We start from the raw sequence: 22,982 nt of genomic DNA, 5'->3' as shown, positions 1-22,982 counted from the left end.
ATACCGAACTCACATTTATAAAACAAATATGCACGTACGTATGTTGTTCCCAACTACTGTCCGAACGACGAACCGTTGACCGAATTTTTGACCAAATCCGACCTATCCGAATCCGTATAATTCTCGTATATATGTCATTCTGAACTACTACGCGTACCCGGAGTTAACTCAACAAGGGAGGGTATTTTAGACAAAAACAATTGGCTAACTAGGTTAGTTCAACTCGATGGAAACTCGAACAGGTTCGATTTTTAATATATCTCCGACCTTTGCCAGAAAATTTCCGTTAACTCTTAAGAAAACCTCTACTAAGATCTGATCTCAAAATCCTAGTTTCATCATATATTTGATCTTCCTTGGAATTTCTCCACACTTGTTCTGTCTGGGTCAAGATCTTAAAATCATGGAGAAGCAATTTAATGTACCCCCAGTAGTATTCCCATCAGGATCAGGTGGATTACCACAACAACGAAGAGCACCAACAACAGTACCACCACCATTTCAACCACCAAGACCAGCAAACAACAATCTCCCCTTCATGAGTTTCGATGTTGGATCTGCTGTTCCATCTACATCTTTTTCAAACCCAGTTTTCGGAGCAAACTCAGGTACAATCGGTGGTTATGGTTCTGGATTTGATGATGAATTACCATTACTTGAAGAACTTGGAATCAATACAAGACAAATCTGGAAAAAATCAACTTCCATCTTGAATCCATTCAGAATTAACCCTAATTTACACGAAGATGCAGATTTATCAGGTCCTTTTCTATTCTTGATGGCTTTTGGTTTGTTTCAGTTACTTGCTGGGAAACTTCACTTTGGGATTTTATTAGGTTGGGTGACCGTTGCATCACTCTTCTTGTATGTTGTGTTTAACATGTTGGCTGGTAAGAATGGGAATTTGGATCTTTATAGATGTTTGAGTCTTATTGGTTATTGTATGTTGCCAATGGTGATCCTATCCGCGTTCGCTTTGTTTTTGCCGCAAGGAGGAGTCATTGTTATGGGAATGGCTGGGGTTTTTGTATTGTGGTCAACTAGGGTTTGTACTCGATTACTGGTTGAACTTGCTTCTTGCGGAGATGAACATCGAGGGTTGATAGCTTATTCTTGTTGTTTTATTTACGTCTTATTTTCATTGCTAGTAATATTTTGATTTGGGGGTTTCCACTTGTTAAAGTTGAGGGGTTGGAATTGTGTCTTTGGAAGGAAGTTGGAAGTGGAAATAGCATGTACGAAACTCATTCGACTTTAAATTTGCAGAGTTTTGTTTTGTAACTTGTTGTATAAATATTAGCTTACATCAATTCAGGTTTCTTATGTGAAATGCAACTGGTTATTCATTTGCTTTCCAAATATTTGTTTCAGCAGTTGTTTTGTTATATCTTGAGCATTGCATTTTAAGCGAAATATCTGTTCAACTTTTTATTCTGGTTATAGCTTGGACTTAAGTTGAAAATCTGTATATGAGTGGTTGTGCCGCACTTTCAATTAGCTTACAGTGGTTCCTTGAGAAGCTTAGCCCTTGAACATCTATATATGAGAAGATTGGTAAAGCTCACAGTAGTTATTCAGAATTTTAGCTCTTGGCAATCTCCATATGAGAAGAATCCTAAACAAATGTGCATCTGTTGAGTGACCAAGGTTGATTTCAAAAATAGTGTTCTCCTACTCATTTGGCATATAAGTTGGTGTGAAATTGCTTTGTCCTCTTTAGGCTATGTGTTACTCTGTACTAGCTAGGCTAATCTGTAACAGATGACATTATCTTTTCAGAAGTAGAGTTGGTTAGACTTTCTTATTTAGCATATATGTGGTTGTTCAAATTTGTGGTTAAGTCGTAAATGTCTTCCAGAGAATGGGAACAATCCTCGTTTGAATTGGAAGAGGAGGTGTTTAACTCATTTCAGCTGGATGATGCTCATCTTCAATTAGCCACTTTGATCTGATGTTTCTTCTTGTATACAATCATAGTTATTGTATGTTCCCGATCTGATGCGTCTTCTGCTGTTGGTACCGCAACAAGTCATGCAAATGTAGGTAACCTGACGCGTCTTCTACTTTTGTTACCGCAACAAGTCATGCAAATGTAGGTAACGCTGGTAATCCTCATGGCAGTATGTCGATTTAGCTTACTGTAACCAAGTCCCTTAAATTAGTGCCTGCTAGCACAAGCAGGGTTGATTGTTCTTTCAGGGTAGGAAGTATGTGTAAATCCCTCTAATTCCCGAGGGTGCAGATAAAAGGAAATCCTGTTAACCCGACTACAGAATTGCTTTTTATTAGATTTAGTTTTCTTGTCTGATTTATAGATATTAAAACTATGAATAGATGTCATCGAGTCCGCTTTTTCAGTTCTTCCTCGAGACGTCTGACGTCGTAGGATGATAAGATAGGTCTTTATCAAAATCTCGTGCTGATGTTTGTTTGATATCTAATGCTTGAATTGCTAATAGGGCGATGTCAGTTGTAATTCTGTGCTTTTGTCTTGAGAAACAGTTTAGGGTTGGCAACTCTTGCAAAATTAGACTTTCTAAAGGTTACAAGAACCATCAGCCGCTGTAACCCAGTTGTTTGGAATACCACTGTCAGTCATATGTTTAAGAGACTGTGGAAAGCTGAAAATGAAAACGATCTGGATTAGATGTTCCCTAGTCTCCTCTGGTGACTCCAAATTTGCACTTCCGGAACGTATAACTTCAGAACTTGGGAGTCCCAGCAGGATTAGAAGTCTTGAGCTCTTGAATCTGGATAGGATGTGAGGAGTGTCCAGAAGATCAATCTTTTAAGTGCCATTCTACACTTCTACCCTTAACATGGGTAACTCATGGTTGACCGTCCTCCGGACAAAAATTCCGTTCAGACTTCAGACCATCAATGTCTAGTTCATCAGGTGAAAACTTTGATCTGACGAAATGGTCCTAATATCAAACTAAATGTCTATAGAAAGTGAAAAAAAAGTGGGGCAGCTACTTTTCTAAGTGGGAACCTTAGTTAATCTAAATCTTTTAAGCATGCAGTTTACCCACCTATACGATTTCACAGGTCTCAGGATTATTTTTGAACAGTGCAGCTTGTATAATATGATCACTTGTACTCAACCCAGAAATGTGCATCTCGGTTATGTAATCAAGCTGCATACGAAATGTTGGTCAAAACTCCATATCACTTTTCAGCCAGACATTCCTTGAAAAAGTCAAGGGAAACTTGGTTCTTCCTAGAGGTATGCTTACATTGATCTTTACGATTGACACAGTTACAACTATAGAGTATATAAATTTTAAAAAGATGTATGACAAGGAGAAGCAACTGTTCAAGGGGCAGGAACAAATTCCCCTGATGGTGAAATAAATTACCCTTTCCTATTTTTGGCAAACAAGTGCTATATTACAACAAAGACATTATATTTTACATACAGCTGTAAGATTAACTGATCAACAAACATTAGCCACTTTACAAATTAGATTCCTTCCTATATCCGAGCATAGATAACAAAATCTCAGTGACACCTTGCTGAGATTGGGCGACTCTGCTACAATTCAAGCCTCCTGAACCACCAAAGGGTGACAAAATCCTATTGTTCAACTCTCAGAATCTGACAAAAAAGTCGGACTTTCACTCTCACCCATATTTGCCGAAGCAAATGAATCAGAAGAGGATGCTATAGATGATGGGCAAGAAGCAGTGTCATTGGAATCAGAAATAATCTCATCATGTATAATGATGTGGTCATCTATATCAGATACCTCGGATGCGGATGATGTTCCCAAGATAAGCTTGTTGAGTGCTGTTTTCGCAGTATTAACAAACCACTCATCCGCTGGAAGCTCACTGCTAAAATAAGATATGTTTAAGTTGAGAAATGGAGGGAGGAAAAACGAAGAAAACTGTTATACGCAAAGACGGGAATATACCTTTGTGGGTCAATGCCTCTGTCTGAGAAGGCTTTGATTGCTCTAGCAATTATGGCCGATGCGATCTGATGCACATGCCGAGATGGGTAGCCCCCGAATACAGCAATTTCAACGATGAAGTGCATATCAAGAATTAACTGATAAATGGAAGTTGATTTAGAATTCAAGGTAAATATAGGACAAATACCTTATTACTTATTAGCACTAATTTATGATTATGAGGTATTTCAACCAATACCAACACCAAGATTTTGTGATGCACCTTTTGTGGCAATAGCAGTCATTAAAGTTTGAGTTCTACAAACAAGGATAAAGGAAAGAAAAGAAAAAAAAGCAACCACAGCTAGCCAGTTTGTTTCTCTTGCATGTTTCTGGATTCAGAAAAATTTGAAACTAAAACTGTATAACAACTACTAATACTAATATGAAGATATGTAGTCCGTGCTGCAAGCACAAGCACAAGCATGTTGCAATCTGCAATTCCCGTCGACACAATTTAAGCAAACTCCTATACTGCATTTGCGTATCCAAATCTATGGACTTTCTTTAAGCTAACTTACTTAATGTAGCATAACCTAATTATGATACCTTAATCCTAATTATTACTAAATATTCTAAGTTAATCTAATCATGGATTAACCTAAACTGACTGTGGTTTGCTGCTAAACCTTAAAAAGCCTAATAATTTACTTCAGAAAGCTTGTGGCAACCTTGAACAGGCTCATTCAGGCACAGTACAATGAGCTTTTCAACAGCTCTTCAGTCACAAATTGGTCCCAGCCTTCTGGGCAGCTATTATACTGCAGATATATTTTGTAGGATGATATGATTACTCACTCAAGGCAGTATGACAAGAGAACTAAAACTGTACTGAGTATATATTTTCAAGTATTATTCAGCGTAAAGGTATATCTATCAGCACTTGATAGTTGAAACTACTACGCATCTTCATCAAGTATGAAGTAGTAGACCACATACAGCAGCGAAAGCATAGCAATATCAGTCTGATCAATATTAGTGATCAAGTTTCATCTGTACCTAGAACGTCAAATATGAAAAATGAATATTGTTATGCAGAAGAACATACCTGCTGCAATCCTAGTGGCTGAAGAGGGTGGGTTTCATCCTTGAAGACATCCCAGAACTCTTGTTCATCAGACAACCACATTACAACTGTTTCTGTTAGCCTAGAAAGCAAAATCTTTTGGATCTTCTCTTTTCCAAGTAGCACATCACCAGCAACAGTTGCCAATTGCTGAAACTTCGAAAATAACGCCTGCACTGATGACAAAATATGGTTATCAAAACCTGTTCGACTCTCTCCATAACCCCTTGTAATAATGACTGAAATAAGTGCACATTTGAAATGAGTTTGTACAGAAAAACCACAATATGAGCTATGAAAAAACATAGAAGAACATGACCTAGAATCACCCATCACATTTAGGGAGCTATAAGCAATATAATTAGCACTGAATCTGCACTTTAAATCTTTGGAAAGAGATCAACCTAATATGCTATTTTTTACATAGAATAAACAGCACACACACGAAGCAGACAGAAGGATTTAACCAATGCAAATATCTGATTCTTTACGAAATTGGTATGCTTTTTGAGGGGGCTCTCTTGGTATCTGATTGTACAACAGCTTTTGTGCTGCAGAGTCATGGTATGTCAGGGATGGCTTAGGCTTGCTACATCAACGAATAATGCACACGAAAAAGAAAGTAGGAGTACCATTTCGAGGTTACTCAAGTTCAAATCCCAAAGAGTATAGCTGCCACAAAAAACTTCTTCAAACTGATGGTGAATAACACTGAGCACAGAACATGCATGCGCACATATGTATAAACAGATAACGTCACACTTAGGGCCTCTGGTGCAAGTCTATTGTTGCACCTCGAATTTGCATCTCATGAAGCTCTATTACCATGGCAGTGGCATTACTAAATGTATAATCAAATAGATACATTAGAAGACATCCGACACATTATCCACGAGAAAACTACCATTTGGTAAGATACAATCTCAGGATTATCACAATCATAAAACAACAGGGACAGAGATCAGTGAGCATCATTATTCATTAGAGAGATCAGAGCCTCAAAAGTATAGAAATTAACTAAAACATTCCACATGTACACTCATACACATTAATTTCCAAAGCTACCCAGGGTCCATAAAAAATGTATTAACTGTTAAGGGGCAAGGTTCATACAAGGATAGTAGGATCATGACTTTATCTTGCAGAAGATTGTATATGCTTTGGGATTTGCCTAGGGATCAGTTATTTTGTTTCACCTTGAAGGGTTTATTTACCGGTGCTCAGAAATGGTTTTTCACATTAAACAGACAGAAGAATAAAATAAAAGAAAGAAGACTCGTCGTGGTTACAGAATTACGTAATTTACTGTGAAGACAATCAGCACCATGAAAACCACACAAAGTACAGCCTAAATGGTATTCGCATGTTGTCCAGCAGCCCTTTCAAGATACTAGATGCTAACTTGTATGCATCAGTCTATTCGCCTCTCTATGTGTTTGTGCAAGAAGTTAAATTCCTATAAAATGCCAGACAGAGGGATTTTCATACATGTACCCAAGGAACAAGACAGTATTCTCTCCAAGGAGAGATTGGCCCTAAAGGCTATTGATTTGGGGGTTGGGTCGGATGCAGAGTCCTTAGACACCATGACAGGGTGGAGTCATTGATTAATTGTATGGAAAAACTGTGTAAACAAAAGAAGTAAGAAATTAGTCTTTAGTGACTATAGTAACTTCTAATGTTAAGAGTAACAGCACCCAACTCATGTGCATTCATTTTTGTTAAGTGTTAATACTCTTAAGTCTTTACTTAGTTTCATTTAAAGGTTCTGACCTCTAGATGCTTTCAAAAACTTTTATCAAAAGTGTGGCAGGCAGTTTATCGTAACCCATTCACCTGTAGCTGATATGTTATTCAAGAATAAGAAGACCAATTAACTGAAGAGGAAAATTATGGGTCAGATTGAAGGCTCCTAGTCCTACGTTAGAAGATTCCTTAAGCAGAGCACATGCAAACAAGAGAAACAAATAGTTAAGAAGAGAATCTGACCTGAAACGGCAGAGATGGCAGTGGGTAGGTCTCCCACAGATCTTCTCCTTGCATCTTTACATAAATTCGAGCATCTAATCGGATTCTGTCTTCCCTAGCATAGATGAAATTCTAAACATAATGCAGACAAAAATAATCTCTGAGCTTATCTAGTGAGTGTTGAAGATGGCGCCTCCACTCCTTAAAGTCTATGGAACTACTCGTGGTAGACACAATGTTTTCACTTGAACCACTTCCTGGTTCCTTCCCCTCACTCTTCCCAGTCCAAATCTTCGAAACAGCCATTGGTAATAATTCATCAGCTACAGCAAATGCAGTTCCTAGAAATGCAAGCTGTTGAGCATCAGTTTCAGCCCTGAAGGTTAATACCTCTTTATGCTCAATGAGATTATCGTCTTCGGATGGACCAGGTAAGGATTTCATCAAAGCATCAACATATTTATCAAAGAGCTGAGATATTCTGTTTAAAATGTTTCCACCATATTGATCAATGGCTGCCGGTGTTAGCTGTTCCACAATATCCTGCAAGAGAAATGTTCAAACTCACTTCAAATAGCTATACTTTTACTAGACTACTGCTATGTAATTTGTAGTGTAACTGCAAGCTAAACTTCAGTTGTGTTATAGACCTGGAACATAAGTGAAGCATGTAAGCTACGGTTAATTATATGACAGAGCTACTTGCAAATTTTCACAGCGAAAATTTCACTTGTATGTGCTTTCTTGTAAGATACTTATCATAATCTAAGTTGCAAGAGGAACCACATGAATTTAGTGGATGACAGTGTGCAGTTTTATATTATCACAAATATCCGAACCTTCCTTTACCTGATTTACCAAGTGTCCATTCCCCGTTGCAGATCATATTTACTGACCACACTTAAAAAGCCAAACCAAATATATAATCCTTGATGATTTATTGTTGCTGATAGCAATAAGATCAGGTGGTAAGGATCAAAATATTCCATAACGTCTCCATGGATTTCTCGACATTCATAAACGACCCCACAGCGTTCTGTATAAATGAGCTATTCTACTTGCACCACTACATCCAACCGCAGCCAGTGTTATTAAATGAATGATGTATGTTAACATGTTTCCGAAGTTTCCAAGAATACAACTCCTTCTTGGACATTACGATACTCTTTAGATGGATTTAAAAAATTATGTAATTCACAGCTTTAGGCACTGCCTCATTATATTAAAATGGGGAACCACCTGAAATTTGTACCTATGCAAGTCAAAACCAGTTACCGAACAGTTTGAACGCACTTGCCTGAGTAATTCAAGAAACTCTTAGTGGACAACATTGTAATCTTGTGGACTTCTAACGATCTCCTATGATATCACAAATATGGTGTAATGCCAAGGTACTGTGACAACAGATCCGTAGCTGCCTAAACTTTCAGAGAAGGAAATAAATAAAAAATCCAGGGACTTTGAAAACTGACAGAAGCGTGTGTGTCTGGACAATTAGTGCAGACCACTGACAGAATATACCAAAGCATAGGGTATCAACTTACATTGACAATGTACATGAATCTCGTTCCACTATCAAGAAGCTCGGAGTCTGATAACGATACAGCAGATAGGGGAGACGCAAATCGAGGTGATAAAGAAAATGTCTTATCATTTTCCGTGATTTCAAGAACCATTCTTCTTGCTCTTCGGAAGTTCAATTCAAGGACTTCTTCGACACATGGATGTAAAAGCACCGTCAGCAACTTAGAAAGCTTAAGGTCTTTAGATTCCAACAAGGAGCAGTGACTAAGACTGGCCTGAACACAAATGCTCACAGCCCGTAAAGCAGAAACCATCTCAGATGGGGGCGAGTTCTCCTTCACTATTCGAACGAAAGATTCAAGTTCGCATTCTGCCCACTGCACAATCTTGTTGGTATACACAGGATTGTCACCAAAAAGCAAGTCAGATTCCTTTGCTGTCAGTAAGATTGTAAAGAAAACGAGTTTCGAGAGAGTAACCGAGAATGTTTCAGGATAGAATGAACATGAAGGAAGAAACCCCTCAATGCTCTTGTTGAGGCGGGACCCATATGCTTTTAGAAGCAACTGATGTGCCGAAGATCCTTTTCCAAGTTTCAGTAAACCACTCAAAGCTAACTTAAGTTCTTTGACGCCCAAAGATGGCTGTTCTGCAATCTCAATAAGCTGATCCTCAAGCATCACCTTTCTCTTTATGAAGGCAGACTTATAAGTGGAAGAAGCATCTCCCAAGCCATTCAGCTCAGGGGAGCTTCTTTCTTCTGCCTCCAAAGCATCTAAAGCTTCATCCACTTTATGCTCAGCCAAGAGGGCATCAACATTCTCCAAAAATGTCCTCTTATGATAATCCATTTCATTGACCAAGAGATCCTGGTGCTCACTGCCCTGAGCATCTTCTTCAGCTTGAAGGGTCTTGCTGTTATCCTGGACACAAGAAGAAAATAAGGGATGATTCAAAACATTAGAAGAAAAAAAACTAAAGGTTTATCACAGAAATTGAAGGATTATTACAGAAAGAAAAAAAATGTAGAAAAAAATAACATCTCTAAAACCAGATTCAAGTTTCCCAAAATAACAAGAAACCCTTGCTTCAGTTTGTTAATTCTTTGACACTATATATCGAATGGGTCTATGTGAAACCCTTGTTTCAGTTTGTTAGTTCTTTTGACACTGGATAATGTTTCTAACTGAACCATTTTGGTGGCTTGAGAGTCATTAACTGATACTAACAATGTATATTGAGGAAGAGAAACTAAAGGAAAACGAAATGAAGGATGTTTAAGGTTTAAGTAAAAACCCTAAAAACACAGAAAGAATTTCAAATAAAAAGAAGATAAGGGAAAAGACCTTTTCAGCATTGGATTGATAAATGGAGTTAATCTTGGACTGCGGAGTGATCCATTCGTGTGTTGGGAAATCATCTTCTTCTTCACTGCTCTCCATATTCTCTCTCACTCTCTTTCTCAGTCACCAGTGGAGTACACCCTCAGTAAAGCAGCAGCAGTTGTTGTAAATTAGTACGAGGTGAGTGAGTGAATGAACCAGTAGTAGATCTGTGCAGACACCCCAGTAAAAGTGGCTTTCCCTCTATCAATTATCCATTTCTAGCAGTCTTAAAACAGATTTCCAACAAAAAATGAGTTTTGATATTCAATTCATATGATAATCCGCCAAGAATCAGTTAGCACTTCACCCACAAAATTGTGGGCCTGCGACTGTGGACTTATTTGTGAAAGTATAACGGAAAGATGAGGAATGTAACAGAACCAACGAAAAGCAATAAGGAATCAAGGAAAAAAGCCAACACAAAAAAGAAAGTATGAATTCATGGAAATGATGACATATAATCTGTTTCCAGCCGTTACAGAAAACTACAACATTACGATCATCTTCATCTCTATCTCATTACCTTTATACCTCTTTATATTCATCAACAAATCAAACACAGTATCCTTAAATTCAAGAACTAATTTAATCATACAATATGGGAAGAACAAAAACAATTAAAGATGTTGATAGACTGTTACCGGTTACTGTTGTTGTCGTCCTAACTCTTCTCCAATGTATTGCTAATATTGAAGTTGTTGTTGGAGCACCAACGGTACCAGCAATGTTTGTGTTTGGAGATTCGTTAGTTGATCATGGAAATAACAACTATTTGAGTTCCATAGCTAGAGCTAATTACATGCCTTATGGAATTGATTTTAATGGTTGGCCTACTGGGAGATTCTCCAATGGAAGGACCATAATTGATATTCTAGGTAATTTCATTCCTTTGGTTATCGTACTTGTTAACTTCTTTTCGTTGTCATGGCCTAGTTATTTTTGTCTAATGCGCCAGATTAAGCTTCAGTGAAAAATATGTCGCATTTTATTTCTGTTTGGTAATAAAACTGTTATTTTCCTCTGCAGCGGATAAATTGGGAATACCTTATATTCCAGCGTTTGCTGATCCAACCACAAGGGGTTCTAAATTACTTGGTGGTGTGAATTATGCTTCAGCAGCGGCAGGCATTCTTGATGAGACTGGCCAACATTATGTACTTGCAATATATTCTCTTTTTAGTCAAAAGTAGTAATTAAGCTGATAGCCTCGTACTTGTACAAATTTTGAGACTGTTAAGGTTGCAGCGCATATGCTATTCACATATACCTTCTCAGTTACCATCTTTACATATAAGCAAACTGGTTTAATCACACTGGGTTCACCCATGGTAATTGTATTGTGGTAACTAAATTGGATTTTGTGAATGTTTTGCAGGGACAAAGGTTTAGTTTGGGCACACAAGTACTAAACTTCCAGAGCACATTGGATCAACTAAGGAATCAAATGGGGAACGGAAGGAACCTGACCCAATACCTAGCCAAATCCATTGCTGTTATGGTCTTTGGTAGTAATGATTACATCAACAACTTCCTTATGCCTTCTATGTATCCTTCCAGTTTTAACTACAGCCCTGAGGATTTTGCCAACCTTCTCCTCAACCACTACACCCGCCAGATTCTGGTAAGAATATTCAAATGCATCCAACACTTTTTTTTGGACACGAAATGCATGCAAGATGCAACACTTAGATGCGCATCTTCCCTGATATATACCAGTCTGGCCAACTGTTTGAAGTTAGAGAGTACACTTTATATTGATTTTTCTTTTTTGCTGACGTCTGCTGGAGCAATTTGATCTAGCATCATGAAAACTAACCATGGGACATATAGATGGTTGTGATGAGTTTTGTTAAAATACTATATAAGTAAAAAAGTTGCCTAATAAGTGAATTGATTAAATGCAGACATATTTCCCTATCGTTAGTCGTAATGCTCCTAGATCAAAGAGTGCTCGAGTAGCGCACGAGCAGATTTTTTCGGGTTTACCACTAACTGAATCCAATGACTTTACCATCAGAAAAACCCAACTTGAGCAGAAATAAAATGGACTTACATGTCATTTAAATGATTCTCGCCGCCCCGAATCCTGTGGGAAGTAGTGTTTTTGGATCCTCCATTCTCAAAAAGAAAAAATTGCTACTTTAGACTTTATGGTAATTGCTGTGGAAAACAATGCAGGCCTTGTACAGTGTAGGACTACGAAAGTTCTTGCTAGCAGGTATAGGCCCATTGGGATGCATTCCAAACCAAAGAGCCTCTGGTCAGGCACCAAGGGGACAGTGTTTTCAGCATGCAAACCAGATACTCGGAACATTTAACGTAGGGCTCCGAGCACTCGTGGATCAACTCAACGCTAACCATCCCGGATCTATATTTGTACACGCCAATACTTACGGCGCAATGGGTGACATTCTCAACAATCCTGCTATGTATGGTAAGATTTAGTAACTCTGATGTTTTTTCTTACTTTTTATTTTCTTTGCTTCAGCAACACCAGTGTTGTTGTATTTAACAGCATTTCCTGCCGAATTTCACTTGTTTGGGATAAGAGTTACATGTACCACAGTTTAGTTTAACCTGTTATTACTGCTTAAACACTATCTATGCAAGTGTATCAATGCGGACACAAATGGCTGGTCAACTGTAAAGATGACATCCTCAAACATAGTTCTTGGGAACAATCAACATCTCTTAAAACACTCTAACTCATCGTAGGTTAGTTAAAAGGCACTGTGATTGAAATTCTAACTACTTCCGATGAGATTGAAAGTTCTAGAATACTGTGACCTTCTGTGAGGATGATCTACACGGCCAAGGATATCTCATTCTCACCTAAATAAGTCGTTGGATCACCATGTGAATCTCAAACGCTTATGAGGTGTACAATAAAATCATAGCATCACTTCTAGCATGGTAAAGCTTCAAATAACTTACGAGTTTAATGCTGCCAAAATTGATACTTTATTGATTGATTGACAGGATTCAACACTGTTGACCATGGTTGTTGCGGAGTTGAGGGCAGTGGACGCATAACTTGCCTTCTTGGGTCCATGCCTTGCCCAAACAGAAATCAGTATGTCTTTTGGGATGCCTTCCATCCAACACAAGCTGTCAATGCAATCCTTGCAGAAAGACTTTGGATGGGTCCACCTGCTGATTCTTATCCAATCAACATGCAACAAATGGCTCTAATATAAACTACAACGATGAATTAAATTTACTCATGAATATATGTACCTGTAAGCTACATGCTTTTATATAGGATCGGTAAAACATGAAAAGGACGCTCATCATGTACACCTTTGTTCTTGTCATGTGATTTGAAAGAAATTTAAATCCTAAATATGTTTTGTTGGTTAATCATTTGCCAAAAATTGCAACCAACATCAAGCTCAGGCTGGAATGAGTCCAAACATAACAACTAACAAGAAGTGATAGAAGAACGCGATACTAAAGTGTATCAGAGATAACCCCAACCGTGAAAAGCATAAAAACAATTGACTGTAATCAATTAGATCAATGTAAAAACAGGCAGTGTTTATGCAACAAGCATGTGAATTTGTCTTTAACTTCTGCAATACAAAAATAAAATAGACCATATAAAGAAGTTTCAAAAGAAAATCATGTACAGTGGCACCGAAGAGGAACAAACACACCTTGCGGTTTTCTCTTTTCTCGGCTGACTGCCTCTTTGATCATGGGAAGTTTCTGATGAACCTTTTTCCATATGTGATTTACTGCACCATCTGGAGGAATTGGCCCAATACCGCCTAGTTGGCCACTATCATACTCAAAAATGTGTTGAATCTGAGCCATATTGTGTCGAAATGTATCTTTTTGCCTTTTAGAGATGCTTCTCAGGTACTGCACCAACCAGTTGGGTTGCAAGGCATTGTTAACTGACACAAAAACAGAAAAATCTGAATAATCAACCATTCCTTCAAATGGGAGCTCGATATCGTCACTAACAATAACAGGTATGCAAAGACTGAGGATAGCATCAAAAAGTCGACAAGAAGTGGGTGTATCCCCAGCTGGATGCAAACAGAATTCGGAGCTCCGCATCCCTTTTATTGACTGTTCCCGACCAGTTGCATTTGGGAAACCTTCTTCCATTACCACGTCAGGCTCATTAACCATCAAATCCCACAATTTCTCACGCACTAAGCCACCCTAGAAGAGAAGAATAATTTAGGTAACAACATTATTTTTCAATTCTATATCTTGCCCATTGTTAAAGTTAAAGAGACTTTCCTCTTAAACAAGTTCATATTTAATTACATCGCTATTTTCTAAATAAGTGAAGGGAGGACTTCAGAATAAGACTACTGATCCGTGGACTTCAGATGACCAAACCAAAACATTTCACATTAGAAGGTAGAGATACTAACCCTGTGCCTGTGCTTTGCTCCTTTAAAGTAAACAAGGGTCTTGCGACCCTGATTTTCTGATAGATGCAACCGAGGGAGTAAATGAGTGTAAGGTACAATTACATCTTTCAGTAGTGAAACTTGGGTATGCTGTATCATCTCTGAAGAACTATCATTCAAAGCTTTCGAGCCCACCTTATACCATCCACCAAAATCAACAACTAGGAGAATAGCAGGTGCTAGCTCGGCTTTAAAATGCCACATTGCTACTGGGTCTGTCAAAGAATGCTTCAATTTTTAACATAACCTGACAATCCAAAGACTACATCATAAGCTGCTAAAATTACTTAGTCCTTTGTGTTTTTACAAATAATAACATCACCACAAACATTCATTCGATTTTTGCTAGGGTGCATGCAAATTTCATGCACATGTCCCACATGGATTCCCTATTCACCACTAGATGGGAAACCCCCATTCGGTTGAATGCCTGACATTTACACCAAATAAAGCATCATGCGCGCGAGCATTCTAACATTTCTGCATTGAAAGGATAGTCTACCAGTAAAGTTTTTCTCTAAGTAAGAGCTTCAGTATAGTCTCAAAATAAATTTAGACTAAATGCCACATTGCTACTGGGTCAATGAGAGAATGCTTCAAGTTTTAACATACCCTGACAACCCAATGACGAAATTATACGTAGTCCTTTAATTAAGTTTTAACATACCCTGATAACCCTGTTTCCAAATAAAGAACATAACCTAGTTGGGATAGCTCAGTTGGAAAGGTTATGACTCTCATAGAGGTTAAAACTATTCAGTAGACAGCACTTGAAAAGAAGAAGAAGTAGAACATACCAGTGACAACAAAAACATGATCACGACCACCAGAACGTTTCCAAGCATCAGAACCTTTAATTAAGTCCATCACCTCTTTCTGTCTCATATAATCACCATTCCCAACAACTTTCTTTCTAAACACTCCTTTTTCAACTATTAATTGAATCTCAGCACTAAGAGTAGCAAAGAAAGGAACAAAAATAACATCAGCTTCATCAGAATTAAAAACTCTTTCAGCAAATGAATTCACTCTTAAATCTGCAGGTGTCATTAAATCACCTAAAATCCAATACTCAGCACTATATTGTTTAATAATTGGGTTTTCTGGGTAAGGAAGGTATTTATGATTTGTTGTTTTTGAAAAATCAGAGCGTAATTCATTGTCAATTTCACTACCGATTCTGGAATCGGATTTGATTGACCAGTATGTATCTAATAACCCGTAGTTTAGTGATCTGGGTAGATCTGCAATGTATACTTTGATGAAGGAGGATTTATTTTGATTTGGAGATAATTTGTGGGTAAAAGTAAGTGAAGGTGATGGTGAAGATTGTTGGTGGGATAAGTAGAAGAGGAAGAATAGAGAAATTGGGAGAATACAGAAGACTAAAAATGAGAGGGATAGAGATTTGGTTGGTAAACTGTTGCTCCTTGGTGCCATTCTCGTCTCTCTCAAAATCTCACTCTTCTTCACTCTCGCTCAGATTTTAGCACACTTTTGGTTTGTGTCACAGTAAATACACAGCCTCCTCCTCTTTTTTAACATTTTTCACAAAAACCTTCTGAAAACAATCTTGTTCTCTAATGGGACTTTACCGGTTGGAAGCGGAAGTAAAGGTGAGGGCTCGCGTTGGGAATGAATCCAGAGTCCACGAATATCAGGAATGCACATCCGTTTATGAAAACGGAAGTAGCACAACACGCTGCCAATTGCAGAGTAGTTTGACAACCACGCACAATTTCCTCATATAACAGAAGCTTTGCCTTGACATTTGCAAGCAAGCCATTACACTGCAAAAACAGTCCATTACATACTGTGAAAATAAACAGATTGCACTGACTCGGATACAAGCTGCAGTGAACTCTTAATAGTAAAGGTTCCATGTCGGGGACGGCATCTTTACAAGCTTTTAGCCGATGCGTCAGTTCTATTCCTGAAGATATATAATATGATGGAAAACTGAAAGTACTAGCTAATCTGTTTGGCTACAACAAAATCTCACACTACTTGTGATTGTCTAAAAATATCTAGACTAAAAGAATTAACACATTATTTTAATCATCTTTTGAACAGAATAATTCACCCAAAAAATTATATAAACTACAAAATAAATATGTAACAGTTCCCAGCTGTACTATCCTGTAAGTTAGCCATAAAAATGTTGCCACAAGGCGGAGATGACAAGAAAACCCCCCTATTAAAAACACATCAATCCTTCCTGGAGAGTGAGATTTATGCACGCAAACATGTCAGGTAGGAAAAAGAAAACCTGATAAACAAAGAATATGTATAGTAGTATCCTACTTCAATTTTACAGTTAAAAGTTAGCTGGAACTCAAAATAATTATCGACAGATTGCTCATTTGGTCTTCTTTTCTTCTTCCTTCTCTGCTGTAACAACAGCAGTGCCGTCAGCTGTCTGCCCATCATCCACACCACCGAAACCGAATTCGTTCACACGTTTTTTATCTACTGGATAAACCCATCTTTGGTAAATGTAGATCAAAAAGATAAGATCTGCAACAGCATTAAAAGAAAGGTCAATTTGCGAGTATAACATTAATCTTAAAGTGAGCCATACAGCCTTCGTGTATCTACCGTTCAGAAAACAAAACATGGATAAAAAGAAAGAGTATAAATATATAAACCAGAACTTAAAAGTAATCTTATTTAGCTTACCATCTCGGAAAACAGAAAGACGGTGTAGCCATGGCATTTTTATGACAAAGGCAAAGAGATCATCAATGATGGTGTTGAGGAACTTGTATGTCATTTGTCTCCAGGGGAGATGAGCAACAGACTTCAGCTTATAGTTTATGAAGAGTTGAGGACACATCATAATGAAACCTGTTAAGAGAATTAAAGATAATCTTCAAACTTAACAAAACCTTCTAAAGAAAAAAAAAACAAATAGAAAATAAATAATAACAATGGGTCGAGACTAGCACAGATTTTCCACTCAACCAAAATCAGTTTACAAATATGGCCACCTTAAACCTAAATAACAAATGAGTGTCAGCATGAATTCTGATGGGTTTGGCGATTTCAAGTCATGTCAAACCTCTTGGAAGATTCTAAATCAAGTAGCATCGAAGTATTCCGTGTTTTCTCTTCCAATACAGTACAAACCCAGTTCTCACAGCTCATTTTTCTGAGATTATGTTGAAGTATTTGCAAAATAAGAAAGAGAAAAAAAAAACACAAAAAGTAAGTAGAGAGGAAATGATCATACCAAACATGTAAACACAGCTTGTGAGGGAACCCAGGATCCATGAGTACCAGCTCCTGTGTTGCTCATACTTGAGTGAGTAAATAGCAGAACATATCACGAGGAAGAAGAGAAGATATGATAGATATTTCATTGCCATGTCATCATATTCCTTTGTCTTGTTTCCTGAATATGAATCCCTGTCCTTAAATCTCAACATTGGTATTCTTCCACTTCTATCAACCTGGGGAAAAGGTAAAGTTTAGAAAGCACCTCTTTTCCAACCACAACGAATACTCGGGAATGGTGGGAAAAATCAAAATATACCAACAGTTGAAAGAAAAATCCCCTGAAACGAACATTTCATTCTCACTATGTAAAATCAGACACATCCAACAATGTTAATTATGGACAAAAAAATCCTATCTGAGACCTTATATCTTATCTTGAAATCTTGAAGTTCTTTCTTCACAGCAACCACAACTGTGCTCGCATTGGTGAAAGTCTAAGATTTATTTCAAGACGTGATTTCTTATAATGATTACAGAGTCCATGATAATTTCTTATTGGTGGACTTCTAGAGACAATTAAAATGTTTCACCTATTAAAAGACTAAATTCATAAGCATGATCCATGGTTCAGACTTCACAACTGCATATCAACGAAATACTTGAACGAAATATTCTCCTCGCAAGATTATATTTCAAAAAGATGCAACTAAGTAAAGATCGAGTATAAAGTTGTAAGTGTGACATTGGGACTAGGAACAATTTATAAGCATCAAATAAATAGTAAGACTTCAAGATTAGTGTATTCAAAAAATTCAATGTGTATCACAAGAAATACCTCTACGTGCATGGCTTTCCCAATTTTCCAAAACTCGATGCAAACACCAACACCAGAACTAGCAAGAATCATCCAGGACGTATCATTGTCAAGAAGATACAGGAATATGATCAACTGGGAAAAAAAGTTAACAACAACTGTCTTTGCCGACAACCCTTCCATGGACTTGTTTTTGTTCCAAAACTGGATATCTGGAATGAAAATTATATAAAAAATATAAATGTCGTGAAACAAATATTTTATTTTTTACAGGAAAATTATCAAAACTATATCGAGTTATGACATGTAATTACCATTTTTGAACGCCAAGAAATCAAAAACCGAATGAAGTAACGAAACACACATCGTGATCAGCAAGAGGACAGGATTTCCTTCCAAAAATACCCTCTGGAGAAAGAAAAATATCAAAACAGCAAAGTAAGTAAAAACCATGACAACTAGTTGCCTGATACGTGCTCGGGCAACAATAAATACCTGAACTTCTCCCCAACAGGAAATCCAGGAACTTTTGAAAATGAATAAGATATGCAAGTGACATTCAAATCAGTGAATGGCAGTATTAGAAAGTTGATGATGAAGATATGACTCATCCAAGCATTATGCTTCACAAGAATCGGCAGAGAATAAAATGTAAACAAGCTAAACTTGAAACATAGTTTATAATCTGATGTGAAGCATAATGCTGAAAAATGGAACCATGATGACTTTTGTGAAGCATAATGCTTGAACTTTTGAAACCTAAAAACGGATCTTTCACTAATTTTTCAAGATGTGAAACCTAAAAATGGAACCAAAAAAAGGTTCCCTTAAGTGTGTAAAAGGACCCCACATATCTGAGGTGGCAAATACTTGTGGATTCATTAACTGGGGTCTAATGCCAAAAGACAGAAAGCACTCACGCAACTATCCCAAGCAGTTCAAGATGAGTACAACAAAAACACTTGAAAGAATAGCAGGCAGCTCTTTCATTAGCTTTAGTCCAAGCCATCATTTACTAAATTAACTAGATGAATTTCTTTTCAGTTTGTCAGTTGTCAGTTGAAAGAAGTAACTTTCAAAAGTTGCATCCTAAGCTATAATAAGTACTTCATAAAAGATTCAAGTGCAATCAGCCACATTATAAGTCATTTAACTTTCTTTTTTCAGTTCCAAGTGAGATGTGATAGCTTTCAGAGCTAATGAGTACTGCTGTATTGAAATAATATTTTATAAGGAAAATGTAGGGTGTTGTACCTTAAGTTCATCACCCTCGCCTTCGACCATGCTTCCGTAACTACGGTGGATCTGGAATGATTGATCAACTTGCATGAATAACTGCCACTTGGTCATGCTTATGGGACCCACTTCCAAATGTAGTGGTACTTCTGTCACTGTCTCGTTAATTGCTATGTACTTGTCTCTAAGTAACCAAAACTCATTGAAGTAAATTGTTGGATAATAACTCCCCGTCGTAGGCTCAATATTCAAGTCTGATTACTTAAGTTAAGAAAATACTAACTACATCATAACTTCAGAATTAAAATACGATTCACTCAGAATAGAAAGCAATATAGCAGTTGGTTAGAACATCTATGAATGAATAACTATAACTCTGAAATCTAAGTATTTAGACCAAGGATACATGGAGCAACATTAGGTGGAGCAGCGTTCTGGGTGTACCTGCAGAAAGTTTTCAGGATTCAGAAGCAGCATCAATTAGTCAGTAAATAGGGGGTGCAGAAAACAGAAACAATTACGCACACATTATATATACCACGTGAAGATCATTTAAATTTCATTGTAACATATATGTTTATCTTTACTTGGTATCTTATAAAAAGAAAAAGCTTTGATAGAGGTGCAAAATTACAAATTATTTACATGTTATTTAATTTTAGTAGAAAAACAAAAGTCAAGTATAAAACTCCATAAAAAACATATCATGTGTAGAGTAATTTCTGAAAACCCATGTTATTGCCATTAGATAGTTAAGCATCTAAGTGGGGAATAAGGAATAAACAACATTATTAGCAAATAAGTAATTACCGTGTAAAATCGTCGACCAGATTAATTGTAATATTTGGCTTCCAGTAAGATATCCATTCTGTAGGGCCAGTGTCTTCAGCGTCAATCTGACTTTCATCAGTCTCCTGAAACAGCAAATTTTTACATAAACCAAGAGAAAAAACAACAAACACAACACAATGTCATTATGATATGGATGAGTAAGAGCACACTACCCCATTTTCCATGCATTCTCCATTGTCAACGACAAGGAAGAGAAAAGTTAAAATCCAGTTGTTCTTTTGTAAAACCAATACCCCCAAAAAAAAATAAAAAAATCAACAGAAGTTACAGAGAAGTCTGTGGTTTCGGATATGGGTTCAAGGGTTAGCTCGTAATGCTATCTCCGACATCACTTTGCTGTTAGAACATTTTGAATATTGGTAACTTTAGAAGATTAAAACATTTTGCTGAAAAAAAAGGGATTAAGACATTTTGCGATTCAGAATTCCCGATAGGAGAGGATGATCGCACAAATATATACTCGTATTATTAAGAGAAAAAATGATTGGTTATAAAAGTTCATCGCCGACAAAGGGATCAAACAAATTTAACTTGAAGATTCTGACATGTATTTTTGACTTTCTTCTTTAGAATACTTCTAACACTACATTCTCATTACCAACAGATCAAACCCGGAACCATGTTATACTGGGGTGTTGCTCTATCTTTAGCTGAGCTCACTTTTTAGTTATTTCTAAAAAAAATCAGAAAGTGATCATTGACAATTAGGTAGTTCTTGGATACTAATATAAGAAAGAGAGGGTAATGGCCCCTAATAGTTATCCAACCCATACTTTTCTTTCTCTTTGGTGACAAGTATTAAGAAACCCTGGACAGGTAAAACCTCCACGAAGATTGAAAATAAGGAGCTGTCATCTAAATCTGTGATAGTTACAGGAAAACATATTCATTCAAGTCAATAACAAACCTCAGACACTTGTTTGCCCTCCTCTTCCGCTCCTAACAAGCTCCTCTTTTTACTCTTTTTAGACTTGGGCAAGTACTTCACAAGAGCTGAATCAAAAAGGGATTTGCATCAATACAAAATTAAGACAGAATCATTTCTTTATCTAGAGAAAACCCAAAGACATGACACCTACGATGTGTTCTCCCAAACGCAGCCAATGGCTGGCATTCAGGATCAGTAGGATCTGGTGAATAACCAGAACGGGCAAAGTAAACATGAGCATATACACTCCCATTGTTCTGCACTGCCTGGAACAATTACACAAAAAGTATTTTAATAAGAAATCAGAAAAACAAGCAAGTAGCCGCTCCAAAATCAAATCACATAATCAAATAAATAAAATCTAGGGCATGAAGAAAACAATACCTGAGAAGGATGATAAGTAAGTGATAAAGTTCTAGTGCTTTCTGATCCCCAAACAGCATAAGGTATATTTGTTTCATGCCAAGTGAGTAATTCTTCATTACCAAATTCATTAAACTTTTCATGTTCAGATAGATAAACCCACATATCCTGATCACATCAAAATAAAAAATCCCAATCAATATTCAATCATCAATAACATAAAAATAAAAAAAACTAATATCAAATCGAATTCGATAAAATTTGTTTATTTACCAGGGTTTCTCCTTTATTGAAGAGATTTGAGATCTGAACAATGGGTTCATTGGATTTCTTAACAGCGGGAGAGAAGAACTTGGAAGCAAAATACCAAAACACAGCGATTCTTATGATTCCAGTTATTGATGTTCCAAACCCTCCCTGCTGTCTTTGAGGTGGTGCTCCTCCTTCTCCTCCTGCTACTGCTGCTACTTGCCCACCTTCTGGGGGCGCCATTATTCTACCCTAAATTCAGAGATTCAGAATTGAAGAAGCTTTTTCGATCGATTCGGAGTCTTCAGAGTGAAGGACTTTATTTACTGAGTTGGTTATTTATATATATAGTTTAAAAAGAAAAAGAAAAAAGAGGAGCGATGAGATTTTGGGATACTACAAAAACGGCAGTGGGAAGTATAGGAATATTGAATAGACATCCTTGTAGGCTACGGATATGAACATCAGACTCCTTGTTTTAGATATTTTTGAATACATGCGCACTGCGTAGAGGATTTATGAGATAGCATGCATCAAGTGTGGACGGAAAGAATCAAAATCGAAACCAAAAAGCTACTCCCAAGATACTCACATTTTCCAGCTGAGGGAAAGAATGAAAAATCTCATGCATGCACATCACAACAACTGCTTGGTACTCCATGAATGGGGAAATAGATTGCCTTACGAAACTCTAAAAGCTGTAGTAAAAAAAAACACTGGCATCCACTAATTTACAAGCATATACAGACGAAAACCAACACTACAGAGTATAAAGTATTCATGTTTCATGAGAGCTACAAAGAAATGATTCTCGAGCACCAGTCATGGATTTTGTGAACTCCTTTTTGGATTGTGTCTGCGTTTTTGGAACATGTATTCACACTGATTCTTATGATGTCCCCATTGTTTGCATTAAAAACAAGGTGCAGATATAATCAGAGAATGTATCTAAGTTTTAAGAAGACCACCAAACCTTTTCCTTAAATGTCTCT

The 22,982-nt window shown here is 37.2% G+C and overlaps 4 protein-coding genes and 1 pseudogene across 4 annotated transcripts; 2 read left to right on the top strand and 3 right to left on the bottom strand.

The window, feature by feature from the left end:
• Positions 1 to 239: 239 nt before the first annotated feature.
• LOC113332687 (protein YIPF5 homolog) lies at positions 240 to 1,359 on the top strand. Its single transcript, XM_026579205.1, has one exon. It carries the CDS (start codon positions 404 to 406, stop codon positions 1,157 to 1,159), a length of 756 nt encoding a protein of 251 aa, XP_026434990.1. The 5' UTR covers positions 240 to 403; the 3' UTR covers positions 1,160 to 1,359.
• A 1,945-nt stretch (positions 1,360 to 3,304) lies between these two features.
• Positions 3,305 to 9,995, bottom strand: LOC113333089 (annotated as a pseudogene).
• Positions 9,996 to 10,115: 120 nt separating this feature from the next.
• On the top strand, positions 10,116 to 13,242 carry LOC113333091 (GDSL esterase/lipase At1g71250-like). Its single transcript, XM_026579580.1, has 5 exons — positions 10,116 to 10,774; positions 10,926 to 11,053; positions 11,275 to 11,520; positions 12,078 to 12,333; positions 12,879 to 13,242. Exons 1-5 carry the CDS (start codon positions 10,498 to 10,500, stop codon positions 13,094 to 13,096), a joined length of 1,125 nt encoding a protein of 374 aa, XP_026435365.1. The 5' UTR covers positions 10,116 to 10,497; the 3' UTR covers positions 13,097 to 13,242.
• Positions 13,243 to 13,378: 136 nt separating this feature from the next.
• On the bottom strand, positions 13,379 to 16,009 carry LOC113333090 (probable arabinosyltransferase ARAD1). The gene is made up of 3 exons (XM_026579578.1): positions 15,127 to 16,009; positions 14,291 to 14,544; positions 13,379 to 14,072 (listed from the first exon to the last, which is right to left on the bottom strand). The coding sequence occupies exons 1-3, from the start codon at positions 15,767 to 15,769 to the stop codon at positions 13,521 to 13,523; spliced, it is 1,449 nt and encodes a 482-aa protein (XP_026435363.1). The 5' UTR covers positions 15,770 to 16,009; the 3' UTR covers positions 13,379 to 13,520.
• A 372-nt stretch (positions 16,010 to 16,381) lies between these two features.
• Positions 16,382 to 22,345, bottom strand: LOC113333122 (cleft lip and palate transmembrane protein 1 homolog). Its single transcript, XM_026579615.1, has 12 exons — positions 22,015 to 22,345; positions 21,763 to 21,909; positions 21,530 to 21,644; positions 21,358 to 21,443; positions 20,409 to 20,512; positions 20,005 to 20,042; positions 19,617 to 19,852; positions 18,677 to 18,770; positions 18,384 to 18,574; positions 17,562 to 17,781; positions 17,009 to 17,176; positions 16,382 to 16,846 (listed from the first exon to the last, which is right to left on the bottom strand). The coding sequence occupies exons 1-12, from the start codon at positions 22,231 to 22,233 to the stop codon at positions 16,689 to 16,691; spliced, it is 1,776 nt and encodes a 591-aa protein (XP_026435400.1). The 5' UTR covers positions 22,234 to 22,345; the 3' UTR covers positions 16,382 to 16,688.
• Positions 22,346 to 22,982: the final 637 nt, after the last annotated feature.

The sequence above is a fragment of the Papaver somniferum genome, unplaced genomic scaffold, assembly GCF_003573695.1.
Source record: "Papaver somniferum cultivar HN1 unplaced genomic scaffold, ASM357369v1 unplaced-scaffold_132, whole genome shotgun sequence".
NCBI classification, from domain to species: domain Eukaryota; kingdom Viridiplantae; phylum Streptophyta; class Magnoliopsida; order Ranunculales; family Papaveraceae; genus Papaver; species Papaver somniferum.
The sequence above is the reverse complement of the archived record's forward strand: the minus strand, read 5'-3'. Positions and strand labels throughout refer to the sequence as shown.

Bases quoted from the DNA above. Each gene is read 5' to 3' on its own strand.
- LOC113333122 (XM_026579615.1), bottom strand. From the start codon at position 22,233: ATGGCGCCCCCAGAAGGTGGGCAAGTAGCAGCAGTAGCAGGAGGAGAA. The intron at 17,782-18,383 runs GTATTTCTTGTG...CCTTTTCCCCAG, and splicing joins GGAAAGCCATGCACGTAGAG to GTTGATAGAAGTGGAAGAAT. The intron at 17,177-17,561 runs GTATGATCATTT...TTCTCTTAACAG, and splicing joins AAGCTGTGTTTACATGTTTG to GTTTCATTATGATGTGTCCT.
- LOC113332687 (XM_026579205.1), top strand. From the start codon at position 404: ATGGAGAAGCAATTTAATGTACCCCCAGTAGTATTCCCATCAGGATCA.
- LOC113333091 (XM_026579580.1), top strand. From the start codon at position 10,498: ATGGGAAGAACAAAAACAATTAAAGATGTTGATAGACTGTTACCGGTT. The intron at 10,775-10,925 runs GTAATTTCATTC...TTTCCTCTGCAG, and splicing joins GACCATAATTGATATTCTAG to CGGATAAATTGGGAATACCT. The intron at 12,334-12,878 runs GTAAGATTTAGT...ATTGATTGACAG, and splicing joins CAACAATCCTGCTATGTATG to GATTCAACACTGTTGACCAT.
- LOC113333090 (XM_026579578.1), bottom strand. From the start codon at position 15,769: ATGGCACCAAGGAGCAACAGTTTACCAACCAAATCTCTATCCCTCTCA. The intron at 14,545-15,126 runs GTATGTTCTACT...ATTCTTTGACAG, and splicing joins TCATGTTTTTGTTGTCACTG to ACCCAGTAGCAATGTGGCAT. The intron at 14,073-14,290 runs GTTAGTATCTCT...CTTCTCTTCTAG, and splicing joins GAGCAAAGCACAGGCACAGG to GGTGGCTTAGTGCGTGAGAA.